The sequence below is a fragment of the Aethalodelphis obliquidens genome, unplaced genomic scaffold (assembly GCF_003676395.1).
Source record: "Aethalodelphis obliquidens isolate GAN/ISIS:26980383/991018 unplaced genomic scaffold, ASM367639v1 scaffold46, whole genome shotgun sequence".
In the NCBI taxonomy this organism is placed as follows: domain Eukaryota; kingdom Metazoa; phylum Chordata; class Mammalia; order Artiodactyla; family Delphinidae; genus Aethalodelphis; species Aethalodelphis obliquidens.
Window position 1 is genome coordinate 4,414,318 of NW_020837990.1, and position 16,619 is coordinate 4,430,936.

Consider the following 16,619-nt stretch of genomic DNA (forward strand, 5'->3'; position numbering starts at 1 on the left):
TTCTCATCTTTTTTAGCCAATCCTGCCTCTATTCTCTGCCTGATTCTCAGAGGTCAACCCACTGTCTGGTGATCAAACCCTAGTTCCTGTGTGGCCCTCCTTGGGAACCCTTACCTTCTCTCCTACTCCTTCAACGTTCTCAGTAAGAAAGGGATGGCAGGCGGGTCAGCGTCCCGCGGAGAGAGAAGACCTACACAAGGCCCCCTGTCTCAGCCCCCAAGTGCTGCGGGTCTGGCCTCTCTGCCCTGCTTCATTTCAGTAAATTAAACATTTACCCACAACAGACAGCTGCCGCTGCCTAAGAGGCCCCTAAGTCTCCTCAAGGGTCAGCAAAGAGAAGGAAAGAGACAACTTTGAGCTAACTCACTCTCAGCTCCTCTCCTTATGAAACCACCCCAATACTGAAGCCGTTAAAGACAGAAGAATATTTTATTCAAATCATGTTGACCCCCCCCCCTTCTCTGGGGCAGCACTTTAACTCTTTCAAACCAGATAAAGTCTTGGTGAGCCAATTTGCATACCCGGCCCCCCAGCCAATCCCGGGTAAGCAGCCCGTCTTAATTTGGGCCACATAATTGGGCAGTTGACAGTCTGGATGTCTGAGGTCTGGAGATGACCAGGACGAGGGAGAAGGGTGGACCTCCGCCCCAGGAAAAGCAGGAAGAAACCGACTTTTATTTCTTCTTCTTCTTCTACTTTTTTTTTTTTTTTTTTAGGGCAATGATGTATGTGGCTCTGGCAGAGGTTTAAAGTGTGGTCCCAGGGGATGCAGTGACTGCAGTGCAGGAGGGGTGACTGTTATGCCAAGCAAGACAGAGATGGGGAGTCCCGAGGTTCTACAGCCCTTGGGACACCCCAGGAGCAGGGGAGGGAGTAAGCAACCTTGGGAGCCACTGTAGTTTGAGGAATAGTTTTGAGACCGGTCAAAGTGATGACTCCCAGGTAAATACTTGGAGCTCCGTACAGCCCTCCCCAGACATCCACACTGTCCTGCGTGGTTACAGACCTCTAGGGGAAACCCTGCAGCCACACTTGCCACCCCTCTCAGTGCACTACATTTAAGAAGGCATTTCTCCAGCCTAACCAAAGTCCTTCCTGCTGCAGTTTGAAACTTTTTGTACAGTCTGTCATGCATGAATATGCAGAGTAACTAGTGTGGGCCACCCGGACAGGTCTGCAAAGGGCTTCTGCTACTCCACGCTTTCTGCTCCAGGGGGGAAATGGGCTTAGCTTCGTCCCACCCATGAAGGGCCACGCTGGAGCTGGGCATTGCCTATTATAGATCGGCTCAGTTACACTTCCCCATAGGGATCCTTCAACAGTGCAGAGAAAACGTCAGAGACTGCTGGGAAGGGGCGGGAGGGGGTGAGTGCTCACCACCTCTCCCGTTGCTGAGCACAGGCTCCGGAAGCGCAGGCTCAGCGGCCATGGCTTACGGGCCCAGCCACTCCGTGGCATGTGGGATCCTCCGAGACCGGGGCACGAACCCATGTCCCCTGCATCGGCAGGAGGACTCTCAACCACTGGGAAGCCCTCTCAGTGGGCTTTTAAACCTGCTTCAGTGGCGCTGGGAATTCAGAGCATGGGTTTTGACAGCAGACAGACCTGGATTTAATCCCAGTGCCATCCTAACTAGCACAGGGGGACCCTGGCCACATAGTTGAACCTCAGTTTTCTCAGCTAAAAAAAAAAAAATGAGAAAAATGATACTTCCCAGAGTTATAGTGAGGAGCAAATAAGATACTGAATGAAAACCGCCTGGCACAGTTCCTGGCACAAAGGAAGCACGTGATAAATGAATTAACTAAACAGATACTTAGGCTTCGATCGGAGTCCCCTTCTTCCATTACAGTTAACAGCTTTGGTTTTTCTGTCTAAGCAGTATCATAATTTGTCCTTTACCTGGGAAGCCATCTGCATTCTCCCAATTCTGACTTCATGGGAAAAACGCTCATGGGGACAAGAAGAGTTTAAGAGGTAGTGAGGGTGGGATGATGACCAGGTATTCTGAATCAACTTATTTCAAACATCTGACGCTTAAGAAGGGTGACATTTTAGCTAAACCATAATTCTATGCCTGTAACCCAAACACTCCTCCAACACCCATTCCCTGCACCACCTTTAACTCTACCCAAAAGCCATCTCTCTGATCTTTTAAATTAGCATGAAAGGTAGTCCTAATCATGTCTAAAATTAACTTTTGAAGGAGTCAAAGGCTCCACACTCTTCCAGGACATCTACTCATTGGATGTACCCATTATGGGAGCAACACTGTGACACTTCGGCATTGGACAGGGATTTGAGTCTGAATGGAGGGTCAGGCTGAGATGATCTGTGAAACCTCTTAACTCCCATAGGATGTTAAGACACTGAGAACCTGTTCCTGTTGGGTAGGAGGCCGAGGCTGATGGGTGGGACGAGCTCTTGGGTCTCAGCCTAAAAATGGGCCAACACCGAAACTCGCCGAGACGCCATAACCCTTCGCCTGTCGGACAGCACATGCCGGAGGTGAGTGAGAGAGGTGTGGGGTGCGGTCAGGCTTCTCTGCTGTTCTAATCTCAGCTGGCAACTGAGGAGGCTCCTTGCCATCACTCCCTTCCCTGGGGAGGCTCAGCTGGTCCGTGTAAGAACCCAGATACCAGATGCAGCCCCTCATCTGCTTCACTGGTGCTGTCACCCGCTGAAGCTGGAGCGAAATGTTGGCCGCTGGCCTTGACCTCCCTGTGCCTTGGCATGACCCAGCAGCAGCCCCTCCTTACACATCTGTGAACCAGGATGTGTGTGTGAACCTGCAGGAGCAAAGTCCAAGGGGCAGCACTTCCCCAGGCTGCAGGCTGAGTGTCCACGGTGTCCTGGACCTCCTGGGTCCAGGCTACGCCAGGAAAACAAAAGGCCCACTACTCTCTCTCCTACTGTCCATCTTCATCTCTTCGGAAGGGACTGGAGCTCCCTCCTGACTTCTCCCTCCCACACCCACTGCTTCAGGCACTTCTACCAGAGGGAATTCAAGGGGCCACCGGTCCTACTTCTGAGCGAGCCAGGGCTCCAACTCTCCCCTGGAGGAGATGCTTCTCGCCTCTTCTTCAAGAGAAATGCACTTCCTCTCAAGAGACCTTCCAACCCAATGGTCCTGAGCAGGAACTGGTATCAGTCTGTGAGACTCGATCCTCCTTTCCCAACGCTGATAGAGAACAGCTCACAGTGAGGAAAAGGGCAAAAAAGAGATGCTCTGGGACTAACCAGGCGTCCCCCTCCGGCTGGTTTCCCACTGTTTCCTCCATCTCTTCTCTCCCTCCTGAGCTTTCTGTCTGACTCTTGTCTACCTGCATTGGGCCTGGGAGGGAGGAGCCCCTCCTTAGCCTGGGTGCCCCTGTGTCTGGTGACCTCATGCCTGCTCAGGTGTTTGTGCTCCCACGTGAGAGGTGTGCTACAAAATACAAAGTGCTGAGGTCCCAGGCCAACCTGAATCACGGCTGGTACCCAGGTTATCAGAGCAAAAAGATGGGCTGACTCAGGGGCCGCAGTGCTTGCGGAGCTGCTGAGTGGGGGACCTTACGCATTACTTTGTGTGCCCCTGCTCCCCCTCCAACCCCCCCCCAAACTGTTGCAGTAGATCCATGGAGGGGGAATCCCCAAGGGCCTAGGACTGGGGATTTACAGGGCAAGTGCTGCTTATAACGCATCCGCAGGACACAGGATCACTGGGAGGGGAAAAGTAGGGCTCAGAAGAGACCAGATTTCCACAGAGAGGATCCTGGACTGAGACACCCTAGAGAGGGGCCCCCAGGGAGACACTCCATAGACGGATCCTCCCTCAGAGACCCCACAGCAGGGCCCTCGATGAAAGACCTTACAAAGATGACCCCGGACTAAAAAGCCCACTGAGAAGACCCAGCAAAGGGAACCCTCAAATGGAGACCTAGTTAGAGAGGCCCCACAGAAAGTCCCAAATTGAGCGATCCCTTTGAGGTCTCCAAAGGGGAACCAGATACCACAGAGAGGCCAGGAAACCTCACAGGGAGGCCAGGCAGCCCTGAGGGGAGATGGACTACAGAAGCGGGCTGGGGAGCAGTGGCAAGCAAATGTAGAGAGATGACTCAGGTCACCCACCCGAGGTAAACAGGTGGACGGAGAACCCGCCTGAGGAGTCAGCGCACCCTGGGTTTAGCTCAATCACCCCCTTTGTGTCTGCCTGCAGGGGACAGGGCTGGGGGAGGTGCCCGGGCTTCTGAAAAGCGTCAGCCTGGAGCTTCCTCCCAGGCCAGGCATGGAGGGCTTGGCCTCCTCACCTCAACCTCACCCTCTCTTTCCTGCTCTGGGCTAGATCCTCTTAGCCCCCAGGCGGCCTCCCTGCTGGGTCCCAGCTGCCCCCCCTCCTCCCCCTTCCCCCAGAGCCGGAGCCCCCAGTAGACAATGAGGTGGAAAACCCCCAGGAAGTCTCTGATCTTGGTCCTAAACAACTTCCCACTGGGGGGTGTGCCTTCAGGTTTTGCTCCCATGCACACCTAGGCCTTCTTGGTGGAAAGTGGAGAAAGGAGAACCCGGGATCTGCCCCCAGCTATGTCCAGCTCCATGCTGGTGCTACGAGGTCTGAAAATGGACTTTCCCCAACCATTGGATGATACCCAGATGGATGATTCTTTCCGCCACACCGAGCCCTCCCTGGCATGTCCTGGCACCTGGGGATCCACTCAGAGCTAACACCTCACCGTCTGCTGGTTTTCACTCAGCCCCACCAGGACTGCGTCTGGGAAACTGGGTCTCCCCCGTGCACCCACTGCTGCTTGATTTCAAGGATTGGCGGCTCCAGGAAGGGCCAAAGCCTCCAGCCTGCCCTGCTCCTTGGGGTAGGTCATGAGAATTGACTCCCTCACTCTTCCTCCAGAAAGGAGAGCAGGTAACAAAATTCCCATCAACAGCCCTGAAGTCCTTAATGAAGGTCATTCATTGGGTGTTGCCCCCTTTAAGAGGCAAGTTGCTGGTTTGAAATGGCCAAATCAGGCTCAGCTTTCTCCACGTCAGTCCGTCTCTGCTCAGGCCCTCAGACCTCCAGAAGGCCCACCCCGACACCAAGTCCGACCTCCAGGATTAGTAGCTCCAGTCCTTGCCTGGCTGTGGAAGGAGGGATCAGCAGGGTGAATGGAGGGGTCTTGGTTCACTCCATGCCCATAGACCTTTCACGCAGGGGAAACTGACTCCCAGAAACGCATTTCCATGGCCTAGGTTCCCACCCCTGAGGAGAGGAGGGCTTGGTATCTAAATCCATGGGACATAGAACACAGAGGATGTATCTCTCACTGCCCCCCCCACCCCCCAGACACAGAGATGGAAGCGCTTTCCCACAGGGCCCTGTGCAGGCTTCTCCTCCTGTGCGTCCCACAGAGCTCCGGCTCAGCCCCCGCACGCGGACTCCCCGGCTCCGCCGCGCACCAGCCTACGGCACTGCCTAGGCTCACGGAGCAGGGGAGCAGGTACACCTTCACGGGTGGGGTCTGCTCCACCTCCTCTCCCAACACACATGGGGACAGGTAGACTCACCTCTGACACACACGGACACATGCTTCCCTAGGCCCTGATCAATACGTGTGCACCATGGCACCTGCCCCAGGTGTGCCTCTGTAAATGCCCAGCTCCACTCACTTTTCCTAGGCACCCCCTAGACCTTACCAATATCCACTCTCCCCATACTTCACGTAAATGCCTGGGACACCAAACACGCAACATGTGGATACACGTATTTCTCTCACTTCTGCACTCCAAGGTCCACACCCCTGGCTGAGCCAGTGAGCCACCCTTCTGCAACCAGTGAACAGGGCAACTTCCCCGAGACTACCACAGCTCAGCACGCCCAGGTCCCACAGGGCTGCGGCTCTCCAGATGCCAGCGCTCTCCAGATGCGAGGCTTCAGAAGCCCTCCCACCCTCCACCGTAGCCCCTACCTTCATTCTTCCCCAAAGTCCCCCAGACGGACCCTGCGCCCGCCAGCTCGGGGCGACCCGCTATCCACACTGCCCTCTCCTGGCCGCTGGGGAACAAGACCCCCCGAGAGCGGCGCCCCTGTCATTCGCCCCTGCCCGAGCACAGTGACACCTGTCAGAGCTCGCGCCCTCCGCCCCTCACCTGGGTGCATGGGTTCCAGATTCACCATCCTGCCCCAGGCGGGGCCAAAGCCAGCTTCCCCCCAGGCCCCTCGCGGCTGCCCCAGCCGGGCCTCCGGGGAAGCCAGGGTCTCCTTCCTCCCGCCCCCGGCCGCCGCCGCCGCGGGAGCCGCCGCCGGAGCCGTCGCCGCAGCCGTAGCGCGCTCCGCTGCTCCCTCCCGCCCACCCGGGCAGCACTCGGCGCGGCGGGATTGCCACACGCCCCAGGTGAGCACGCGGCGCGGCGGGGCGGGGGCCTCGGGCCACGCCCCCTGGCAGGGCCCCCGCGCCTGGCCCCCGGCCCAGGCAAAGCAGTGATTTGCATTCGGGGAGCCGGGGGGCCGGGGGAGGGGGCAGGCGGTGCTGCCGGGGCGGGTCCTGACCCTGCGGAACACCTGTCCGCCTCGGACCCGCCAATGGCCTCTCCCCACCGCGCCCGGCCCAACAGCTTGCCCTACTGAGGAACCCCTGGCAGATTAACCAGCGGGGCGGCGGGGGGACGGGCTGAGCTTCCGTCTGGACAGACACCCCAGCTCTGCGAGGAGCTCTGGAAGTGTTTGGAGAAGCCGCGGGAGTGCGCTGGGAAGAATCTGGTGTTGGAATCCTACCTCTCTGCCGCTTACCGGGCTGTGTGACATGAGACAAGGCTCATCACCTCCCTGAACTCAGTTTACTCAACCGTAAAACGGGGGCAGGTGTTAATCTTAACTGGCATCTATCTATCTGAAGTTAGCAGGTGGTCAAGCTCACCTAGGCCCCCCGTGCATCCTCACCACATCCTGGGACCTAGATGGGGCCCAGCTAATTATCACATTTTCTGGGTGAAGATAGTGTCTCTTGCCTGCCCTACCAAGTCCCAGGTTGCTGCGAGGCTCTATGAGAGTATGATGTGAAAGCTATTTACTAGTGTCAGGGGCTGTGGGAACAGCCACCTCCTCATTTACAGAACTGGGAAGTGACTTGTCCAAAGGCACACAATTCCCTAGTGGTGGAAGGAAGCTGGCTGGGATCAGGTCTCTGAACTCCCACTCCAGTGCTCTCTGCAGCACCCATCATAGACTCGTCACCTGAGCTTCCCCCACCCTTCTCCTCCACTCTTCAGGTCCCAGGAAGAGGTGGCAAGGCGAAGAGACCACCTGTGTATAAGCCTTGAAAGCCGTGTGCCCACAGCAGGCAAGACCTCGCCTTTCTTTCCAGACAGGTCTCCCTGTCAACCTGCTTACAGAACAAGTCCTGGGCTTTTCTGCCTCTATGCCTTGTTTGCACTGTTCTTTCCAGTTGGTGTGTCCACCCACCACCCACCCCAATAATCCCCATTAGAATATCCAGCATTTATTGAGCTTTCAGTGCATCAGGCACTGTGCTAACCAACACTTGAGAGGCACCTGATCTTGTTTAGTCCTCATAACAACTCGAAAACGGGACTGTTATTATTTCCATTTTACAGATGGGAAAAATGAGGCTTAGAGAGTTTAGTGTGCCCACAGTTACCCTTCCAGTAAGTATCAGGGCTCCTGTTCTAAAACTCTGCACTCTTCTCCCTTCGTGCACTATTCAAATGCCACCTCCTTCTGAAGCTGGAAGTGATCTGATCTGTTCTTAAATTACCATAATGTTTCAATGTTCTTACTAGCCCTGTGGCTCGCTCTGCAGGACTTTTCTTATCCTATCTCCTGGCCGTTAACTGATTGGCTGCCCCCACAGCACCAAACACCGTGCAGGGTACACAGCAGGTGTCAGAAAGGGCCCAGTGGGTGCCACAGTGGCCCTGGAGGGAAAGTGTTTAACAAGTGCTTCTTCGGGTCCACACAAACCACTCTCCCCCAATCGCACCAACCTTTCTTCCTCCCACTCTTGGCAAGAAGGGAGGAGACTTTCTTCCTGTTTCTTCTGGCTGAGGAAAGAGATCAGTAGCTTTTCAGAGGCCTAGTGAACCCAGAGACACGCCCCCCACACCTTGGCACACTGCCAGACTGTCCCTTCCTTCCCTCCTCTTTCCTCTACTTTCCCTCCCTTCCTCCACTTCAGGTTTGGCCCCAAGCCTGAGGCCATTTCTTATCTACAACTGCACTTCACCTACCATCATCCTAGAAAAATGCCTGCACGTAGTTTATATACCCCTGTGCGCTTGTGATTTCCATATCTCTATTTGCATAGCATTTGTGTAGCCATGTTCCCCAAGGGTCTGATTCTCTGACCACCAGTATCTGGAACCTGTTTCTCTTTTCCATGTGCAAAGTTACATTTCTTTTCTGGGCTTTAGTTTTCCAGAAGCCAGAGGAGCATGTACCTAATGATTTCTAAGGGTCTTCCAGCTCTAGTAGCCTAGGATATGGGGGTCCTGGGGATGCGGGTGGGGGTGGAACCCTTGGAGATGGGGCCCATTGGGGAAGAGATGGGGCGTTATAGCTTCAGAGTTGGAAGGACAGTTTTGGGTTCCGGACCAGGAGAGGGGGTGATTGGGGGAAGGATGGGAAGGTGAGAGGGGTGGGGGAGAGGTAGCAGACAGGACCTCACCTTCATTCACTTATTCAGTCAATCCATATTGATTGAATGCTTTCTATAGGCCAAGAAAGTGCTACGTGCTGGGCATGTACCTTTTTATTCAGTCATCACACCTTCAGGAGGAACATACAATTTTTAGGTTCCTTTTATAGATGAGGAAACTGAGGTTCAGGGAGGTTAATGCAGCTAGTAGATGGCAGAGTTGAAATTTAGACCAGGCCTGCCTGACTCCAAAGCTGGTACTTTTAATCCTGGCCTCCAGTGTCTGAGCCCGAGTCTCCTCTTCTCTGCTCTTCCCTTCTATGAGCATACAACTCCAGGTGGAAGGAACCTAGATAATCGTATGAGGGACCAGAGGTCCACAGGGGGTGGGACTTGCCCAAGGTCACACAACGGCAAGCAAAGGCAGAGCAGAGACCCTCTGTTCTCTCTGCTCCTCCTTCTTCTGTTCTTTCTGGGCCTTTGAAGGGTGGGTGGGGCAAGGGGCAGGGTTCGATGATTTTTATTCCTTCCCTCTGTGACTTGCTTGATGACCATTTCAGCTAGATGAACCGGAACAGGAGTGCACAAGACCCCTTTGTCCCTCCCTCCTTCGTGGAGACCATGAGTGCTTCTGTGGAACACTCATGGTCTCCATGAAATCAGCTCTTTGAGTTCTGGGCAGGTGGGAGGTGGGGAAGGTGCCACCTCCGTGGCCTAATACCCCATTTCTCTGTTTAGCCAGGAAGAGAAAAAGCTGTGGGGAAGAGGAGAGAGATAGGGAGTTGCCTGGAGGTTAGAAAGGAACAGAGGAAAGAAAGGGAAAAAGAAGCAAAGACAGGAAATTTCAGTGCCTTTGGACATCAAAAGAGCACCATGCAAATCACATACAAATGATATGCAAATGACCCAGCACTTCCTCCTTTACCCCCTACCCTCTCAACAGCTGGAGGGCTTTTTCAGAGAGCAGCCAAAGCCTAACTCCAGGATCCTGTTGTCCCCAAACTGTGATCAACGTGGATCCCTCCTGGGGGTCCTTCTGGTCCTCCTGGGATTACGTCTGATCCCCTCGGCTGCACCTCTAGGAAGTTACGAGCCCCCCCCCACCCCGCCCCGGCCCCATTTCTATGTGAGCATGCTAGCAGCTTCTTTTGCTTCAAGGACGGAAGGCTCTAGGAGCTAAGCCTCCCCGTCCAGACACATTGCTGGAAACAGGCTGTAGCCCTGGAGGAGGTGCTCGGGGAGCTAGGTGGGCCCGCACCCTGCTCCCTACCTCAGCAAAGTGGATTTCTTGGCCGCAGGCCTTTCTGCTCACCCTCATTTCCTGTCATGTCAGCTGGTGTGAGTTGTCAGGATTGGGAGAAGGGTGGAGAGCCAGGTGTCCTGGAAGGCCACCAAGTAGCAAGTCCTTTCTAGCTCTTTCTGTCTGCCAGATGGGCTGTAGGGTCCAGAGCGGGGGGATGTGGGGCGGGGGTCAGCTCCCTGCCTTGGGGTGACCTCAGGGACTGAATCCGTGCTCAGGCTTCCTAAAAGAGCGGATGGAAGGAAGATAGAGGCCTTTTAAAACCACACCTCAGAGTCAATCTCATGGCACATTTGCCAGGAGGAGTATTGCAGGATGGGGGTGGAGGGGGTTCGTGTCAGGGTGACAGAGTGAGAGGTGCGCTGGGAACCAGAATAAAGCAACTTTCCAGGGAAGTGGATGGGAGAGGACACAGCTGTTTCCTGCCCCTGATATCCCTAACGCTGAGCCTCAACCATAGACATCCCACCCCACCCGTCTAGAGGGAGTACAAACAAACTCATTGCCCATTTTGCTCTTGAAGGTTTTGAATAATAGATAATAATATATGTATTTAATTTTAAAACAGCATAACAATCCTGTCCTCCGATGAACTCTTTTGACCTCGGGGCCAGCACTGGGTCTGGGTCCGGCGACTCTAATCACACCTTGGGGCAGAGCCCTGCCTCAAGACCAGCCTCTCCCCGCCTGGTCCCCCTGCACGCGCAGGGCAAGTCTAAGCCCAGGGCGCCCTCTTGTGGTGATAGGCGTGTATGATCCCGACTTGAGTCCCCACGCCCACCCCCACCTCCACCCCGCCCCCCAACCTCTCCTTCCAAGCGGTCTCGCCGCCACTGTCTCCTGTGGTGAGTGGCGGTCCATGTCTGGGGGAACCACAGGCAAGGGCCCCAGTTCCAGGCCAGCTGGAGATATTGAGTGTTAGTTTCAGGCTGCTGTTGGGTCTTCTGGTCCGTGCTCCCCATCCAAGGCCAGACTTTACCATGGAAGCCCAGTTTTGGAGTCAGCCAGTCACCGCCTTGACGGGCTGTCAGTCCTGTTGCCGGACAGCTCTGCTGGTTAAAACGTCCTACATCCCACACTGCCCTCCGGAGCTTCTGAGCTCCACGCCAATCCTACACCCGCACACGTAGGAGGGCAGTGTCATCGGTCCATTCATCCATCTGGAGCTGGGAACTGAGTACCCATCGGAGCTGTGCATTGGGCTAGGGGCAGGGAACGGAACAGAGACCAGGCAGTGTCCCTGCCCTCAGGAAGCTCACAGGCTGGCGATGCTTGCGGACCAGCGAACAGTAAGTCCATCATCCTGGGGCCTGTGCTGTACCAGGGAAATAGGGGGGACTATGGGGGCCCACAGTAGGGCACGTCTTACCTGAGTCTGGGGGTGGGCATCAGGAAAGACTTCTTAGAGGCAGGGACATCTAAGCAGAAATCCCCAGGGAAGAGGTAGTAGGAGGAAGGGAGCCTAAGCCGTACAAGCAAAGGGAACGGCATATGCCAGGAGGGTGCGTGGCACACTGGGGGGAGCCCACACAGTACAAGGCGGCTAGATCACAGAGTACAAGACGTGGAAAACCACGAGTGAGTGAAGGTGATGGTATTTGCACGGGGAGGACCTTGAATCTGGCCTAACTTAGGTGGAAATGATTCACCAGTTTCAGGAGCAGGTGACTTTTCCTGACTGCATCACAGCATAAGCTTGAGTGCCATGGCATGGGGCGGGGGTAGGGGGAGAGAGGAGGGGGAGTCTGGCAAGAAGTTTGACTGTGAGGACACAAGGAGAAATAGGGCAGAGGTGGAGTGGGACTTGGGTTTGAGGTGCGTTTGACTGCACTTTTTAAATGGGAAAGATTTAAACACTCTCAGCACAGATGGGCAGGAGGCAGGAAAGAGCGAGATGCCAGGGGAAGAGCGGAGCACACTTCTCCAGAGAGGAAGGGGAAGGACTGGGATTCAAAGCCCTGGAGTCGGGCAGAAGGGACACTTCCCCACCATCAGGACGGGCGGGAATCCTGAAAGGCAGGTATGGATGCAGGGGGTAGAGAGGTTTCTGCTCCTGGGATGCAGGAAAGGAGGGCACTGTGGGTGCAGTGTCCCTTCATCCCATCCCCCCGCTCCCCTAGGAGTCAGGACATTCTCCCAGCGGGAGACCCACAGCGGGAGCCAGGACCACTAATTCGCCACCCCTGAGAGGCTCTGCAGGCCTGGGTCCTGAGGTAGCTTGTGACCCGCCTTCTCTCTCCTTTGTTTGACCGGAAGCCCCCTGAGGTCTGGACCTTCTCCCAGGGAGAAGCATGTGGGCCTCTGTCCACCTCACTTTGGCCCTCTTCCCGTCCACCGTCCATCCTTCTGGGTCCCCATCTGGGACGGCTGTCGTCATCAGGATCTCTACGGGAAAACAATCAGCTGAACTCAGAAGGCCTTTGATGAAGTATTGCTTATTTACAGAGGGGTCAGCAGGGTTACGGGACATTGAGAAGCTAGGGCTGAAGAGGAATGAGTAGTTGTCCAGGAGTGCAAGGAGGTCTGGAGCCTTGGAGGAAGGAAGCCAGGGCCAGACCCGTGGTGCTGAGGAAGTAAGGGGCGGGGAATCCAAGCCCCAGAGTCTCTCTCATCCTGCCCTCTGACGTCTGGCGCTTTTCCTGGCTGAGCCAGAGGTGAGAGAGCCCAGGGGAGACCAATCCAGAGGTCGGAGTCCTGGGGCGCAGAGCAGGGCAGAGGGAGGTGGAGAATGCAGGGGGCGAGGGGCAAACAGGGAAACAGCGCGGCCAGTCACCTCTCTATGGTCACTTGTTCGTATCGGAGGATAAACCCTAGAACGCGTTGATGCTTCTCACAGTCAAGATGACCAACGCTTGGTGATAATATAAAGTGATGGCAGGTGTGGTAGTTAATGTTCTCTGTCAGCTTGGCTAGGCCATGATGCTAGTTTCTGGTCTAACACTAGACTAGGTGTTGCTGTGAAGGTATTTTGTAGAAATGATTAACATCTACAGTCAGTTGCCTTTAAGTAAAGGAGATGACCCTTGCTAATGTGAGTGGGGCTCATCCAATCAGCTGAAGGCCTTAAGAGCAAAAACAGCCTTCCTGAAGAAGGAATTCTGCCTCAAGACTTAACACAGAAATTGAATCTGAGTTCCCAGCTGCTGACCTGCCCTACAGATTTCAGACTTAAGGCTGCCACATCGACTTCTGCCTAGCCTGCCAGCTGCCAGCCCTTAGCTGCCCAGATCCCCAGTCACGTGAGCTAAAATCAATCAGTGTGTGTGCGTGCGCGTGCGTGTGCGTGTGCGTGTGTGTGTGGTTGACCCTTGAACAACATGGGTTTGAACTGCCTGGGTTCACGTATCGGGGGATTTTTTTCAATAGTAAATACTATCGTATTACACGATCCACAGTTGCATCTGTGGAGGCAGAAGTGCGGATGCTGAGGAACCACAGATATAGATCATGTCAGAGGTTTGATTCCTGCTCCCCTAGTCCTTGCCTTGTTCAAGGGTCAACTGTAAATGTATGGATACAGTTGTGTATATGTATGTATGTATGTATATATATATGTGTGTGTGTGTGTGTGTGTGTGTATTCTGTTCTGTTTCTCTGGAGAACCCTGACTGATACAGCAGGAATGTGTGGAAACAGGGCCTCTCACACACTGCTAGTGAGAATGTAAATTTGGACAGCACCATTTGGAAGTGAGTCGACAGTATCGACCAAATACTGGCCGTAGGAGCCAGTCCATTGCCATCAGTAGCCAAATGGCTACTAGCCTGCAGTAGGATGCCAGGCAGCAGTTACACGGTGAGTGCCAGTGTCGGGGAGGACAGTCTAGACAAGCCCTCTCTCTTAGGGGATGATGGAATTGGGGGCTTGGAAGGGGAGGTGACCCACCCAAGGTCACCCAGAGGTGGGACTAGGCCAGTGCCCACGTTCCTCACGTGAATTTTTAGCCTCAAGTTTTGCTCCTGGGGAGTGGCCCCTGCCCCACTTTTTGCCAGATTCCTTGACAGCTCCACGCACCCTATCCAGGTCCCACGAAGGCCCTGGGCAGAGATGCTCCAACTGTAGGGCTCCACAGTTTCCCCACCAAAGACATCCAGTGGTTAACAAGACCGCAGGGAGAGGAGCCTGAAGAAAACCCACAGAAAGTACAGGCCCGGCCACGCTCGGGGGATCCCGCCGGGGAGGCCTGGTACCACTTGTAGCTCCTCTGGCTTGAAGAGGCACTGCTGAGATCTGGTCTCCTGGGCTCCCACCCGAGGGCCTTGCTTACCTTGGCCAAGGGAACCAATCAGAAGCCTGTTCCTGCCAACATCAGTCCCAGGGGAGCTTTGGGAACCCCCCCACCCACCCACCCAGTCCTCAGTGATGGCTACTGCAGGGCTGGCCCTGCTCCCCCTCCCCCGGTGCGCCGTGCTGAGGTTCTGGTGGGCCCATCCGATAAACCCATTTGGGTTGTAAGTGTGCGTGGCGTAAGAAGGCTGGGTTTGGATTCCTCACTACTCTCTGACCTTGGGCAAGTCCCATCGTTTCATAGGTGAGCCGCATTCATGAAATGTCACAGAAGCGCTGAAAGAAGCCAAGTGAGCTCATTCATAAGAAGGCGCTTCGTCAACCCTGAAGAAATGAGAACTATTGTAGGTATATGACCTCTCGCAGGTGTTTTCCCACATCCACAAAGGACTTCTGAGGAAAGTAAAGCCTTATCTCTCGAATAGCTGACCATCTACATCTAGGTAACAAGCTCCGAGTCTAATAAACACAAACACGACACTTCCAATTGGAGGCACCGTGGCAGAGCCAGAGCTTGGCTGGGGAGGTTGGGAGGGTTCCTTGGAATGATGGGAGGCGTGGACTCCGTCTGAGCATAGGGTCGGGCCAAAGTCACAGGGAATCTTCATCCTCATCTCCATGCCCTGAGACCGAGAAGGGGCCCCAGGCAGGGTGGTCTGTAGTGACAGTGTCCAGCAGGCCCCTCCCTGCAGGACACAGGCAGGCTTGGAGGTGCTCATCCCCCCCTTCCCAAGGAAGATCAGAAAAATACTCCAAGTCTCGAAAACACTACTTTTTTCAAAAGTATTATTCTTGGCTATTTGGAAGTGAGTAGGGAAGGCATATGGTGTGGGGACCACCACCCCCAGCAATGAAGACACACCCACAGAGTTAAGAGGGGTGGGAGATGCCTTCTCCAAGTAATTCCCTCCCTCACCCGGAGCAGGGGCTGGGCAGGAGGTGAAGGAGAAAAACGCTTGGGGAGGAAGGCCTCCCCAAATTGCCCCCCAGCACGGCTGAAGCTGGTTCTTGAAAACAGGTTCAGAGAGAGGCACGCCCACTTGAAAAGTATGTCTCCCCACTCCCCTACCACTAACTCGACCATCAGGCAAGCCCAGCACAGTTCCATGGGCAATAGCAGCCTGTTCTGGGGGTGCTGGGGGGCAGAGTAAGGGGGACAGCCCTGCCAGCCCCTTTCCTTCTCCAAGGCCTGTGAGGAAGGCTCTGACTCCCCGCCTCCTCCCTCCTAAGGAGTTGGGACCCCTGGGACTTGCCCAACGCCTGAAAGACTCCAGTCTCTGCCCTGTGCTCACACAGTCCCCTCCACCTTGCCAAATCCCTACCAGCCTGCAGCCTCAACCCACGTCCCATCTTGTCCAGGAAACCTTCCCCAACCAACTCAGCCTGCACATCCCTCCTCCTTGAAAGTCCTCAGTGCCCAGCCCAGCACTTCATGTTACAGCCTCTTTATACTAGAAGATACTCTTGAAGCGAAGAGGCCTTCGGGATGTCTGGCTCCATTGTGTCGGGTTTATAAATGAGGAAACGTCTGCTCTTTTCACTAACGGTAACAATATTAATAGCAGCTAACACAGTGAGCACTCACTATGTGCTGGGCACTTGACACGTATAAATTCACTTCAGTCTCACAATTAAGCCCATTTTATAGCTGAGAGAGCTGAGGCACAGAGAGGTAAAGTAACTCAAGATTGCACAGCAAATAAGAATCATGGCCAGCAACAGGGCCATGAAAAGATGCTCAACCTCGCTCACAGAGAAATGCAGATCAAAACTACAATGAGGTATCACCTTGCTCTGGTCAGAATGGCCATCATTAAAAAGTCTACAGGTAACAAATGCAGGAGAGAGTGTGGAGAAAAGGGAACCCTCTTGCACTGTTGGTGGGAATGTAAATTGGTGCAGCCACTATGGAGAACAGTATGGAGGTTCCTCCAAAAACTAGAGTTGCCGTATGATCCAGCAACCCCACTCCTGGGCATATATCTGGACAAAACTCCAATTCAAAAAGATATTTACATGCACCCTTATGTTCACAGCAGCACTATTTACAATAGCCAAGGCATGGAAACAACCTAAATGTCCACCGACAGGTGAATGGATAAAAAAAGATGTGGTGCACATGGAATACTACTCAGCCGTAAAAACGAATGGAACAATGCCATTTGCAGCAACATGGACGGACCTAGAGATGATCATGGTAAGTGAAGTAAGTCAGAAAGAGAAAGACAAATACCATATGATATCACTTACATGTGGAATCTAAAATAGGACACAAATGAACTTATCTACAAAACAGAAACAGCCTCACATAGAGAACAGACTTGTGGTTGCCAGGGGGGGGGGGAGGAGGGGGGGGGGGGAAGGATGGACTGGGAGTTTGGGACTAACAAATGCAAACTATTATATAT

The 16,619-nt window shown here is 54.4% G+C and overlaps 1 protein-coding gene across 4 annotated transcripts in view; it reads right to left on the reverse strand.

Annotated features, from left to right (window-relative positions):
* POU2F3 (POU class 2 homeobox 3) overlaps positions 1 to 6,785 on the reverse strand; it is a 79,989-nt gene extending 73,204 nt beyond the window's left edge. For 2 of the 4 annotated variants that reach the window (XM_027082024.1, XM_027082017.1), the window contains exon 1: positions 6,121 to 6,270. In XM_027082024.1, coding sequence (XP_026937825.1) covers positions 6,121 to 6,148 — 28 coding nt within the window. In that variant the 5' untranslated portion in view covers positions 6,149 to 6,270. Of the gene's footprint in view, positions 1 to 6,120 lie in introns of all 4 variants that reach the window. The other 2 variants (XM_027082018.1, XM_027082034.1) reach the window with 2 other exon arrangements.
* Positions 6,786 to 16,619: the final 9,834 nt, after the last annotated feature.